Source organism: Thermobia domestica, chromosome 1 (assembly GCF_964235325.1).
Source record: "Thermobia domestica chromosome 1, izTheDome1.hap1.1, whole genome shotgun sequence".
In the NCBI taxonomy this organism is placed as follows: domain Eukaryota; kingdom Metazoa; phylum Arthropoda; class Insecta; order Zygentoma; family Lepismatidae; genus Thermobia; species Thermobia domestica.
This window is the reverse complement of record NC_137454.1, coordinates 233,004,833-233,018,346: the sequence shown is the minus strand read 5'-3', so window position 1 is coordinate 233,018,346 and position 13,514 is coordinate 233,004,833. Positions and strand designations below refer to the sequence as shown.

General features: G+C 36.9%; 1 protein-coding gene across 4 annotated transcripts in view; it reads left to right on the top strand.

Moving 5' to 3' along the window:
- The window catches only part of LOC145694654 (tachykinin-like peptides receptor 99D), a 1,420,129-nt gene that overhangs the window by 1,121,601 nt on the left and 285,014 nt on the right, over positions 1 to 13,514 (top strand). For all 4 annotated transcript variants that reach the window (XM_081771116.1, XM_081771097.1, XM_081771106.1 and 1 more), the window contains exon 6: positions 445 to 595. In XM_081771116.1, the coding sequence (XP_081627242.1) occupies positions 445 to 595 (151 nt within the window). The remainder of the gene's footprint in view (positions 1 to 444; positions 596 to 13,514) is intronic.

Here is a 13,514-nt window from a genome sequence, read left to right as displayed (position 1 = left end):
CAATAAGTTTAAAAAAAAATCGTGACAAGTAGAGAACATATTTGCTTTTGCATAATTGTTCTATCTCTGGTTGTGGAGTTCCTGCTCCAATCTCAGCTGATGTATAGCAGCATGTTCGTGGTTTCTTCGAAGTTTTCCCTCTTTCCTTCTACATATACATTTTTTGCACCAATTCATTAACTTTCATAATCATGCCTCGTCTTTATGCACTTAGTAGAAGAATATAACCACGAAAAACATTAAACTTTAGATTTCATTTCATTTCCCGACCCATGTTTAATAGTACTTTTTTGCTTCGTATAGGCGTATTTATATGACTAATTAGTGCAAACCAATATTTGCTCATCTAGTTTGTCTGTGTGTATATGATAATGTCAAATAATCTAGTTAAATTATGTTTTAATATCATGTAATAATTTAATGTAATTTTGTTTGTTGTTCTAGGTACAATGTAACCTTCATTCTTATCACATACTTCCTGCCCATTATAGCGATGACTTATACATATTCGCGAGTAGGCATTGAATTGTGGGGCAGCAAAAGTATCGGAGAATGTACGCAACGCCAGCTGGACAACGTCAGATCAAAAAGAAGGGTGAGTATTTTTTTTATTTATTTACTTGTTACTTAGGCTTCAACAGTTTCTGTGAAGATAGAATTTTCGGGGAAATGAGGTTATAATGAGAAAGAAACCTATAAAAATAAATATCGCATTATGTTCACACGTACTTTTGCAAAGCTCACTGGTAGACCGCTTGTCTCTAATGTGAGTGCTCTCTGTGCAGTTCCACGACATATGAGTAGGTAGTGGACAACATTGTGTTCATTATTTCTTTTAATTTCCTCCTACATTATCATTTATGTAGTTCTTCATTAATCCTACGTAGATTTTCATTAACCCTACGTACAAAAAGGTGCGTTAAAAATTATCCATACTTTTATTAGGATAAGAATTTTAACGGATATTTTTAGCATTATGTCACAACTCTGGTTTTGTGTCAAAAATAATATAAATTTTATTTCCTAGCATTCAATACTTTTAATTTCTAGAAAATAACTCAAAATTTAAAAAAAAATGTTTTCGCGGTGAACATAAAGTATCCTCCGTTGATATAATGTGTTACGATAATGTGCATGAGGTTATTTCCAGTTAAAGTTGAAGATTCTGACACTAGGTGTTGCTACGGGTACAGCTAACACAATCATACACCTAAACTTAAAAGACCTGCTGGTTTCAGAGTGATGATATTAACAGTGGAATCATGGGTTACGAGTAATACTGCACACCAAGGGAGGGTTAAAAAATTGACCAACACATAAAGCATTATTTTCTGTCCCAGAAAAAGTAATATTCTTCTTTATTTTGTGTCTTCAGTTGTCTTAGTTTATAGTTAGTACAAAGTAGAGAAGAATGTTACATTTTTCCGGGACAAAAATGATTTATGTGATGGACATTTTTAATCCTTCCTTGATGTGCGGTGTAACGTGCAACCCCTTGGTGTACATAGGATTAATCATTTGTTTTATTATGCTAGAGGGTGACCTTGTTATATTAACTATTAATTTTGGAAGTAGTTGCTGTTGACATGGTGATTTTGTTTTATTTTTTTATAGCCAGCTACAGTATTTTAAAGTTTAACGCCCCTTTCCACCGTTTAAACCAGAAAATTTCAACTGACTGGGTAGCATTTCTCTTTTACACTATGAGAACTATAATTCAAAAACACGTTCAGCAATCGAAGGGAGGGGATGAGGCAGAGCAATTGAATAAGAAAACAAGGATTGGCAGTGTTCGAAGTTTCACCCATCCATCAATAGCACAATTTGCAACTGCAAAGCCATTGTCTATACCATTGACGTCCTTATTTACCTGCCAACACTGTCTTTCATTAACGGCAGATTTCCTGCTCGTTTCTTCTCACCTTCGTGTGATTTCTTGGAAAGGAAAGACGACGTCACAGAGGATTTTGTTCAAAATAATTGGTTTAGGCTCTGCAAACTTAATGTTGCCTGTGTTTTCCCCTCGTAAATTTTTCGCCTTGCCTTGTACATTATCCAGAAGTTTCATTTTGTATCAATTATTGAAAAAAGCTTTCCCCATTTCGTCTCGATTTTTGCTTGTTTCGTTCTGTAAATCATTACAAAATTTAAGCCTTGATTTCTTTCTTAATTTCATCGAGAAGTTATCAGAATTTTTCTGTGTTATAATTGGTTCACGACTCGTGTCCTAGCAGCGTTTAAACCATATTTATTATTGGAGTATATTGTGTAATGATTTTAGTATCTTTAAAATCATTGTGTAATGTTTTTTTGTTTGATAAATGCTGTTCATTGTGTTCGCAGAATCACACTATCAATTGATAGTTTTTATAGTATGAATCATGTAACAGTAAAGCACTGTTTAAGACCTAAGACTAGGTTGAACTAGAGTTGTCCATGACACTCGTGAAATTTAGAGTCTACTCACGAAAAAGAAACAAGAATTGTTATAGTTTTAAACTTCGTCTCGAATTTACAAATGCACTACTAAACTCGACACTCGCTTCGTGGGCAACACTATCTGAACCAGATGAATTTCTACTGAGAATTAAACCAGACGTCTCTCACTATGAAGAAAGAGGGTTATTTTATATTATTATTATTATTATTATTATTATTATTATTATTATTATTATTATTATTATGTGTTAATCCACACATTGGCCGCGGTGGCTAAGAGGGTAAGACATCAGCTTAGTTACTGGACAATCAGGTTTGATTCTCGGTGGATGCGGAGTTTATTTCAGTTGTACCTTCGTTTCAAAGCGGATCAGTGATTTATTCAGTCTCTGTAAAGTGGACACTTAGATGATCCTTGGAATATAGGGTTTTTAGCTTCATGCTGATGGACATACCACTGCCAGTGAATGCAGAAAAGAAGACAAGACATATAGAAAGTTTACATCTGCATCGCCCCTCATTCCTTTAGTTTGTCCTGAATAGGGGTTACTCAAATGCGTTAGAACGTAGCTTTGTGTTTGAGAGAGGCAACAATTTATCGCCTGATCTGTTCAATGGAACCTTGATTGACAACACATCTGAAATGAAAATAAAATGTTTGACTGTAATGTCCCACAATTATGTCTGTTAGGCTAAGGGAAACGGATGATTAAAGCAAGTGAATGATGAGGGAAGAATTGGTGGAATGAGAAAGTGGGAGGAAACGCGGGTACCTCGAGAAAACCCACGACCACGATGTTGTCTACCACAAGCTTACCTGACTGAGATCGAATCGAGGACCCCACGCACCAGAGGTAAGCTCTCTATCACTCAGCCACTGTGCCCCCGTCAATAAATATGTACAGTGAAAGTCATAAGTATTCGTACACCGACTACAAGCTATGATTAAATGCTTGTAGCTCCGACTTTGTTGGAGATAGAGCATTGAAACAAAATGCATTGCATTTTCCATTAATTTCTTTATTATGTACAAAACAAACGTTCCATGAATGCGAAAACATAGACACATAATGGCAAAAGAAACCAAAATTATCATGGTTTTGATGTGTCAAAAGTATTCGTACTCTGAAATTAAAGGCAAAATCGTCCAGCTGTTTGAGCTGTTTTTCACGCCCTCTGGCGGTTAGAACGCCCTTTGATGGTTTGCAAAGCTAAACACAACCACAGGCCAGCGAAACATCATTCAAGATCAAAGATTGATTCAAGACGAAATATATAATGGGTCGAAAAGGGACAGAGACAACAGAAGCAGAAAGAAAAATAATTATAACGCTTCATAACGACTGCAAATCCTTACGGGAGATATCAGGTATTATCGGAAGACCGCATTCGACCGTGCAGTCAATCATAGATCGATACTGCGAAACAAATACAGTCAAAAACATGCCGCGAAGTGGACGTCCACGGAAGATCACTGGACGATGTGAGATGGTGGCAGAAGCAGCCAAATCAGGTATGTCAGTTTCAGAAAGTACTGTGCGTCGTGCTTTCAACAAACAAGGGTATAATGGGCGTGTTGCTCGAAAGAATTTTTTTTTGTTTCCGAAGTGAATACGAAGAAGCGGCTCCAGTTTGCAAAAGCTTACGTGAACAAAGATGTGGCTTTCTGGGACAAAGTGATATTCTCAGACGAGAGTAAATTTAATGTTTTTGGTTCCGACGGTAGACAAATGGTGTGGCAGAAGCCAAATAAAGTGATGGACCCGAAAAATCTGCGGCCAACCGTCAAGCATGGAGGTGGGGGAGTGCTAGTTTGGGGGTGCATGGGTGCTTCGGAAGTGGGAAAGCTGACAATTATCGACGGTACAATGGATCAGCATATGTACATTGACATCTTGAAGAAAAATCTACGTCCTAGTGCTGATCAAATGGGCCTGCAAGATAACTTTATATTTCAACAGGACAATGACCCAAACATACGGCACACAATACAAAGCTCTGGTTACTGTACAGTGTGCCAAAGCAACTGACCACTCCTCCTCAATCGCCTGACCTCAATCCGATTGAGCATTTATGGCACTTACTCGAAATGAAACTCCTCAAGCGCAGCATTACGATTAAACGTTCTTTGCAAACTGCACTCGAAGAGGAATGGGCTTCTATAACAGTTGAAGATACGCGACATTTGGTGACTCGATGTCAAAGTGCCTTCTAGCTATAATTAGGGCCAAAGGGAACCTAACCAAGTATTGAATCATGCGCAATAATTTTCTTTCTGGACGTTTCGTAAGTATACGAATACTTTTGGCACATCAAAATCATGTTCATTTTTGTTTCTTTTGCCATTATGTGTCTATGTTTTCGCATTCACAGAACGTTTGTTTTGTAAATAATAAATAACTTAATGGATAATGTAGTGCCGTTTGTTTCAATGCTCTATCTCCAACAAAGTCGGAGCTACGGGTATTTAATCATAGCTTGCAGTCGGTGTACGAATACTTATGACTTTCACTGTATGTGCTTTTTACCCTGGCTAAATGTCAGTGAAATGTTTGCTATTTACAAGTACATATGAGTATTCAAAGAATTTTCACCTGTTCCTGTTATTCACAGGTTCAAAAGTCATGTTGTAACATGGTAACTTGCTGGCCTCGCTGGAACATCGCGCAAAACCGGTTGAACAGCGCGAAGCAGTTTCAGTGCTATCAGTTGGAATTTGGAAGTGCAGTAAAATGTCGTATACCGTAGTGGTGGCAATGCGATGGAATTATTGGAATTTGAGTGCGGAATGATAGTTCGGGAGATATGAATAAAATTATAAAATTTGATACGTTACTTAAAATTGCACATTTGCGGGAATTTTTAAAACATTTTTTTAAAATTTACTTTGCTTCTATAACATTACAACAGTACCTCTTTGTAAGTGTAATTACAATAAGTTCTCAGAATTAAGTGACTTTAGACAGTATTGCAAATTTTAACAGTCTTTGCAATATTTTCAGAAATTTTTAATCCATTGTAATTTATTTCGTATTCATTTGAAATCCATTCTATTCTATCCTATCTTGATAATAGCTAGGATAATAGCATATCCTATGTCGAAACCTATCCTATCTGATAGTAATATTAGATGCTAAAGTACTTTTCATATGCACAGCCCTGTTTGTCTCACATGGCAATCGTGTGCTTACTGCAGAAGAGGCCACCAAAGTTTGAATGTTTGTTGTGCTCTAGTGTTCTTAGTTTGCGACATTCAATAATAAATGTAACTCATTGTTTCCCTTTAACGTGTAGATTTGAAATATGTAATAACCTGACATAATGCTATTTTAAAAAATAGAACTTTATGTTGGGTTGGCAATTCAGTTAAATTTGTGATACAACAGAGTACGCCGAACAATGTTTCCCGGACGATATTTGCATGATGCAAAATTTCAACTTCTTTTGTCCATTGGTTTAAAAGCTACAAAGACGTATCAAATGGTCCACTCTATATTCATATATATTCCTAACATTTAAAATTCATTATATTTGTTACAAGCAAGTCTATTTTTCAGTATTATAAATTGAAATAGAAGAGTCTGTTGTAGTTACTTTGAAATGTTTGTCTGCTTATGGTTCAATTGGAAGACTAGCAATACACGTGACCTTTAGCTAAAATGACAGTTACTCTTGCTACTTTTACAGTAAACAGTCACAAATTCCTTCGTCTGTAGAGAACGATTTGTTATATGTTTGAGGCATTAGTAGAGCAAATTCGAGTTCCATTAGTGAAGTAAAAGTGACTAATCGTAACGGCCTATTTCATAGCTCTAATGTGAATAGAGCATTTCGTCAATGGGTAAATACAACAGTATTGCAGATTTCGGTTTCAGTACTATGAAAGACATCAGACATCTCCTAATAAAGTCTCACCGTATTGAATATGATTGCCCTATTTTACTATCTTACCATAGTCTGCTGTCAGTGCCGTAACTTAGATTTTTCTGGTGGGGGCAAGCATGAATATTTGGGCCCCTAGAAAAATTTGTTTTGGTCTCTCGCACAAATTTCGAAAATAGGCCTCTTCTTTCCATCTTTCTCTTATTCTTTGTGGGCCCTCCGCACGCCCCTGGGTCCATTCCATACACGACAAATTAATTAAAGGGACAATGTTGACAAATCTCAAAGCTACAAGAATATATATTATTCCTAGGGCTCGTAATAGTAGACATTTTTTACTGAAATGGGCCTACGACTCATTTTTGTTTTATTTATCTTTTGTGTGCTGTTTTGTTTATGTAATACAGTGAACCTATTTTATGTTTCATATATAATTTTATGTTCGTATCGTATATGGAGTAAAAACATTTTGTTTCAAAGTGGGTTCCTCTCTAATGACGGAAAACTTCCCTGGGAGGAAGTTGCCCCCTGCCCCCTACAAGTTACGGTCCTGTCTGCTGTTCGTTAAGAACTTCTTCAAACGATGATTTTACAAGTATGATCATAAGATTGAAATGATTCATACACTTTTACGTCTCAGTGACATATAGAAAGGATGATCCCAAGAACATCGCTTCTCTCCTCAATCTCAGACAATTTATTACAGAAATTTCACCATTCTCAAAGATTAGCAATTCAAAATATCACTATGATATTTTTAAAATATCAGTTTATTTCTCTTTTCGACGGAGTTCTGACTTTGATGCTAACGCTCAGTACTTTCTTATAGCAAAAATGAAATGAAATGAAATCTTTGAGTTTTACGTCCCACGATAATGCCGGCTAGGCTAAAGGAGACGGTGATGATAAGAAATGCATGAAATGGTGGAATGAAGAAAGTGAGAGCAAATGGGAGAAATACGAGGAAACCCACGCATACGGTGTTCGTTCACCACAAAGTTCACTTGGTGCGGGGTGGGATCGAATTCTTTATAGTAGTACGACTACCAGTAGCTGTAGTTTTTTTTTCTAATGATACGAACGTATGGCAAGATAGCCCCCCCACTTTAGAAAATTGAAACAATGACTAGGTCATTCGTTTGTACTACGTTTGTACCGTTTGTACCGAAAATATTTTCGTTTGTACTATTTTCCTTATAGGGGTACCTGAGAGGTCAACTGGGGGGGCTATCTTGGCGCCAAGATAGCCCCCCGGTATCACAGCACAAAAAATTGGAACACACCATTCGAAAGCAAATCGTTTGTACCGTTTGTACCGAAAAAAGTTTTGTTTGTACCCTGATAGTTTTCGAGAAACAGGGGATGACATTTGGGGGGGCTATCTTGGCGCCAAGATAGCCCCCCCGTATCACAGCACAAAAAATTGGAATACACCATTCGAAAGCAAATCGTTTGTACCGTTTGTACCGAAAAAAGTTTTGTTTGTACCCTGATAGTTTTCGAGAAACAGGGGATGACATTTGGGGGGGCTATCTTGGCGCCAAGATAGCCCCCCGTATCACAGCACAAAAAATTGGAATACACCATTCGAAAGCAAATCGTTTGTACCGTTTGTACCGAAAAAAGTTTTGTTTGTACCCTGATAGTTTTCGAGAAAGAGGGGATAATATTTGGGGCGGGGGGCTATCTTGGCGCCAAGATAGTCCCCCCGTATCACAGCACAAAAAATTGGAATACACCATTCGAAAGCATATCGTTTGTACCGTTTGTACCGAAAAAAGTTTTGTTTGTACCCTGATAGTTTTCGAGAAACAGGGGATGATATTTTGGGCGGGGGGCTATCTTGGCGCCAAGATAGCCCCCCCGTATCACAGCACAAAAAATTGGAATACACCATTCGAAAGCAAATCGTTTGTACCGTTTGTACCGAAAAAAGTTTTGTTTGTACCCTGATAGTTTTCGAGAAAGAGGGGATAATATTTGGGGCGGGGGGCTATCTTGGCGCCAAGATAGTCCCCCCGTATCACAGCACAAAAAATTGGAATAGACCATTCGAAAGCATATCGTTTGTACCGTTTGTACCGAAAAAAGTTTTGTTTGTACCCTGATAATTTTCAAGAAAGAGTGGATGGCGTTTGGGAGTCTATCTTGTACGCAAGATTGGCCCCTAATATGTACTTTTTCCATGCCCATTAATAAGTATTATGTGTCTATTCATGTGAATTTATATGAATTTAGATCTCTTGATGTACATATCCAAATGAAAAGAAGGACTTGTTGGGAATAACGCAACGTTAAAACTGAATCGGGAAGTGGGAAAACAGTGTGAGTTCAAAATAAGCCATTTTCAGTTATAGGCGAAAATAACACTAAAGATGTAGAACTACAAGTTGTAATGAAGAGCAGTACAATTTGGAAGACCTCGCACGTTATACCAGAATGCTATAATGTCGACTGTACATTTGTGGCATTAACAAACGAAAGTTCTTTCTTCAAACATCTCAAAATGCGTTTTGTGCACTACTAGTGTTTTTTCGCTCAATGATTCAAATAAATTTAATCTATTTGTGCCCTTTTCCGTAAATAAATACCGTAAAAAACATAACGAAGTGTGTACAAATTCAGAAAGAAACTGGATTTACAGAAATAATCTTAAACAAAGAAAACTAAAAGATGAAATGTTTGCTCACCTAAACTGCGTCCTTCCACGTTTCAGCTTTACACCAACTGAAAAAATTAGCTGTTTATATCTGTCACATTAACGGCTCGAGAAGTTTGTCGCTTTCATAGACAATAGACGAAAGCAAATAGGCCATTGCTGAATAATACGTATTTACTTAAGGAAAAGGGCAGAAATAGAGAAAATTTAATTGAATCGGTGAGTAGAAAACTACTATAGTCCACAAAACGCATTTTGAGTTATTTGAAAAAAAAAAAAAAAAAAACTTTCGTTAGTTAATGCCACAAATGTACAGTCGACATTATAGCATTCTGTTATAACGTGCAAGGTCTTGCAAATTGCACTGCTCTTCATTACAACTTGTAGTACTACATCTTTAGTGTTATTTTTGTCTTTACTTCAAAATGGTTTATTTTGGACTCACACTGTTTTCCCACTCGCCGATTCAATTCTAGCGTTGAGTTATTACTGAAAAATTCATTTATATGCACAACCAGAATTCTAAATACACATCAATTCACATGGATAAACATATGATACTTATTAATGGACATGGAAAAAGTACACATTAGGGGGCCTATCTTGCGTACAAGATAGCCCCCAAATTTCATCCCCTGTTTCTCGAGAACTATCAAGGTACAAACAAAACTTTTTTCGGTACAAACGGTACAAACGATTTGCTTTCGAATTGTGTATTTCAAATTTTTGTGCTGTGATACGGGGGGGCTATCTTGGCGCCAAGATAGCCCCCCACAACAAATATCATCCCCTGTTTCTCGAAAACTATCAGGGTACAAACAAAACTGTTTTCGGTACAAACGGTACAAACGATATGCTTTCGAATGGTCTATTCCAATTTTTTGTGCTGTGATACGGGGGGCTATCTTGGCGCCAAGATAGCCCCCCAAATGTCATTCCCTGTTTCTCGAAAACTATCAGGGTACAAACAAAACTTATTTCGGTACAAACGGTACAAACGATTTGCTTTCGAATGTTGTATTAAAAATTTTTTGTGCTGTGATACGGGGGGGCTATCTTGGCGCCAAGATAGCCCCCCCAAATATAATCCCCTGTTTTTCGAAAACTATCGGGGTACAAACAAAACTTTTTTCGGTACAAACGGTACAAACGATTTGCTTTCGAATGGTGTATTTCAATTTTTTGTGCTGTGATACGGGGGGGCTATCTTGGCGCCAAGATAGCCCCCCCAAATGTCATCCCCTGTTTCTCGAAAACTATCAGGGTACAAACAAAACTTTTTTCGGTACAAACGGTACAAACGATTTGCTTTCGAATGGTGTATTTCAAATTTTTGTGCTGTGATACGAGGGGGCTATCTTGGCGCCAAGATAACCCCCCGCCCAAAATATCATCCCCTTTTTCTCGAAAACTATCAGGGTACAAACAAAACTTTTTTCGGTACAAACGGTACAAACGATATGCTTTCGAATGGTGTATTCCAATTTCTTGTGCTGTGATACGGGGGGGCTGTGATACGGGGGAACCAAGATAGCCCCCCCAGTCGACCTCTCAAGTAACCCTATAAGGAAAATGGTACAAACGAAAATATTTTCGGTACAAACGGTACAAACGTAGTACAAACGAATGACCTAGTCATTGTTTCAATTTTCTAAAATGGGGGGGGGGGGCTATCTTGCCATACGTTGATACGAAGCAGTATGCAATACTGGTAGTTTTTAAAAATCAGATTATTCTTCTATTATTTTAGAGGAGTTTCTCGATTTAAATCGATTTGAAGAGTGGAATAAGAATATATTTAAAAGACAATACGATCAATAGATAAATGCATCTACTGATTTATTCTACTCGTTTAGAATTTGGTGCTTACCGTCGTAGCCAATCAGCGCGCGTAGATTAGTACGAGGCACATGTCAGGAAAGAGGACCAATATTTTTTCGCTAGGGTGATGAAGTAGAGTGTGTGTAGGAGCTGGTATTCTGTATTTGCAACAGAGATAGAATTACAGGTGGCATTGCGTACGTGCGACTTATAGTTCGATGAAAAAAGGCATTCGTAATACAAAATCCCGCCAAATGTGAAGTAAGATCTGTCATACGATTTCTGAACGCCAAAGGACAGACTACAGCTGGCATCCATCGAGAATTGTGTGTCATTTACTGATTCATAGCAATAAGTAAAGGTTAGGTAATAGTACAGAGAGTTTCGGAAAAGGGGTTGAAATGTTCGTGACGATGAACGTAAGCAAAGATCTTCGCTTAGTGTTCAGATTGACGATCTGGTGGAACGCATTAACAAGAAATTGTTGATTCAAAATGACTGAACTGGCAAGATAGTCTAGAATTGTTTGCAAAAGTAGTGGATCGAATTGTGGCTGACAAGCTGGGTTATCACAAACTGTGTATGAGATGGGTGCCAAAAATACTGACAGATGCTCACAAAAAACAAATAATGATAACTGCGTGTAATTTTTGAGCTCTCTGTAAGGAGGTGGTAGATGGCCTCTTTTCTTACATAGTGAGGGAGACGAAACCTGAATATCGCACCCAGCTGGGGATTACAACTAACAATGAATGCAATAACGGCAATGTAGTTCTCCTAAAATGAGGAAATTCAGACAACCGCAATCAGTTGACAAAATCATGGCAATCGTGTTTTGGGACTAAAAAGGTGTGATTTTTGTGAAATTCTTGGGACCAAAACGAACAATTACAGCAGATGTGCATTTCCAAAACACTAAATAATAATCTTTGACGTGCCATCCAAAATAGGTGGAAAGGAATGCTATACTCGGGAATTATTCTCATCCATGACAACGTCCAGTCACACGACTGCTCATACTTTTGAGACAATTCAAAGATTTCTCTGGGAACTTCGTCCCGACTTTGTCCACAGCAATTTCTTTCTCTTTTTTTTTCACCTGAAAAAGTAGCTTGCGTTGAAGATTTTTAACGACAGTCAAATGCTCAAAATATCAGTTCTGAACAAGCTGCACTCTCGAGCGGCAGATTTTTATACAGAGAGTATGAGTAAAGTTGCGCCAAGCTACCAGAAACGTGTGGAGGTTCATGATGATTACGTCGGTAAATAACCAAGGTATGTACTATATCAATCAAAATAAGTTTTTTCTATCATTTTCTTCTTTTTAAAATATATCAACCCTTTCTTGACAGACGCCTTGTATATTGGTGGTTCGTAACGGCATCTCGTTTTCCAGAAAAGAGAGCACTGAGTAATATTATTCATTTGACTACTTCAAAGTGTTAGATTTTAAGTATATTTTACGCTTCCGCCCCAAGATTCTGTGCTTTTCACTTAAGCATACGACAAGATAGGAATAGTAAGAACATATAACATCTATTCGCTGAGCCAAATTTGAATTCACAAGAAATATGTCCTAAGACAGCCCCCTCCCCTAATACCTTTGCTTATAGTTGTGCAAAGGAAACAACTCTACCTGGAGAAAATACTTTCATATATGGTTTCGGCTTAGTATTAATCCTACATTGTTACGAACCACCCCAAGATGTCCCAATTTAGCTGGGACAGTCCAAGATTTACATCGTGTGCCCCCCAAAAATTGTTCTAAACTCCATGTGTTCCGGTTTTCCTCCAAACCATAAGTTAATATCATTCATACTATGTTGATAAAATTCTCAATACACAACTAAAGAAATAATATACTCTCTATCATTCACTTTTGATGATCATTCACCTTTTATTTATTTAATTCTGATATTTCAGCAAGGAACGAGTGCATAAATGTAAATACACAAGAAGGTTTCATAGTTCAATATTGTGTTTATTTATGTAAATCTTTGAAAACAGAGGAATCATTCGAAGACAAAATAGGCTTAAGAAATATGCAAATGACAGTTGTATATTCACTTGGAACACTAGAAGATGTTAGGAATTAAATAGGAGACATGAGTGATAAGTATAAATATATTTCACGTTATTATCAACATGTAAATGGATTAAACTCTGAACTAAGTAATTTGTACACAAATGTTCTAGCTGTCAACTATCATATTATAATAATAACTCAAACTTAGATAAAGCCAAGAGTGTATGACAGTAACATTTTAGGAAGTAGATATATACCTGTATTTACACCGATGGAACAAACAAGAAAGATGATGATGTTTTAATAATAATATTAAATATTTTTATACAAACAGGGTCGATCAATATAGATCATATTGAAATGGTCTGTCCTAAAAATACAAGTACAAAATTGCCTGTAACCGTTTATTTTTCGCCGAATTCTACAACTGAAACATCGTATAATACATTAACAAAATTTGAGTAATTTATTAAATCTCAATATTTTAGATTCTACAGGATAGCTTTAATTTAATTTTAACACCAAACACTGTGTGGTGTTTTATAAGGTGGAATAATATATTCTGCCCTTGCCTATTTCATGTCATTGAACAACCATAAATCTACTATAAATGATATTAAAAATCGACATGACAAAGCTTTAGAATAGTATTAAACAAATTTCAATAAAAATGCCAACATGAATAAA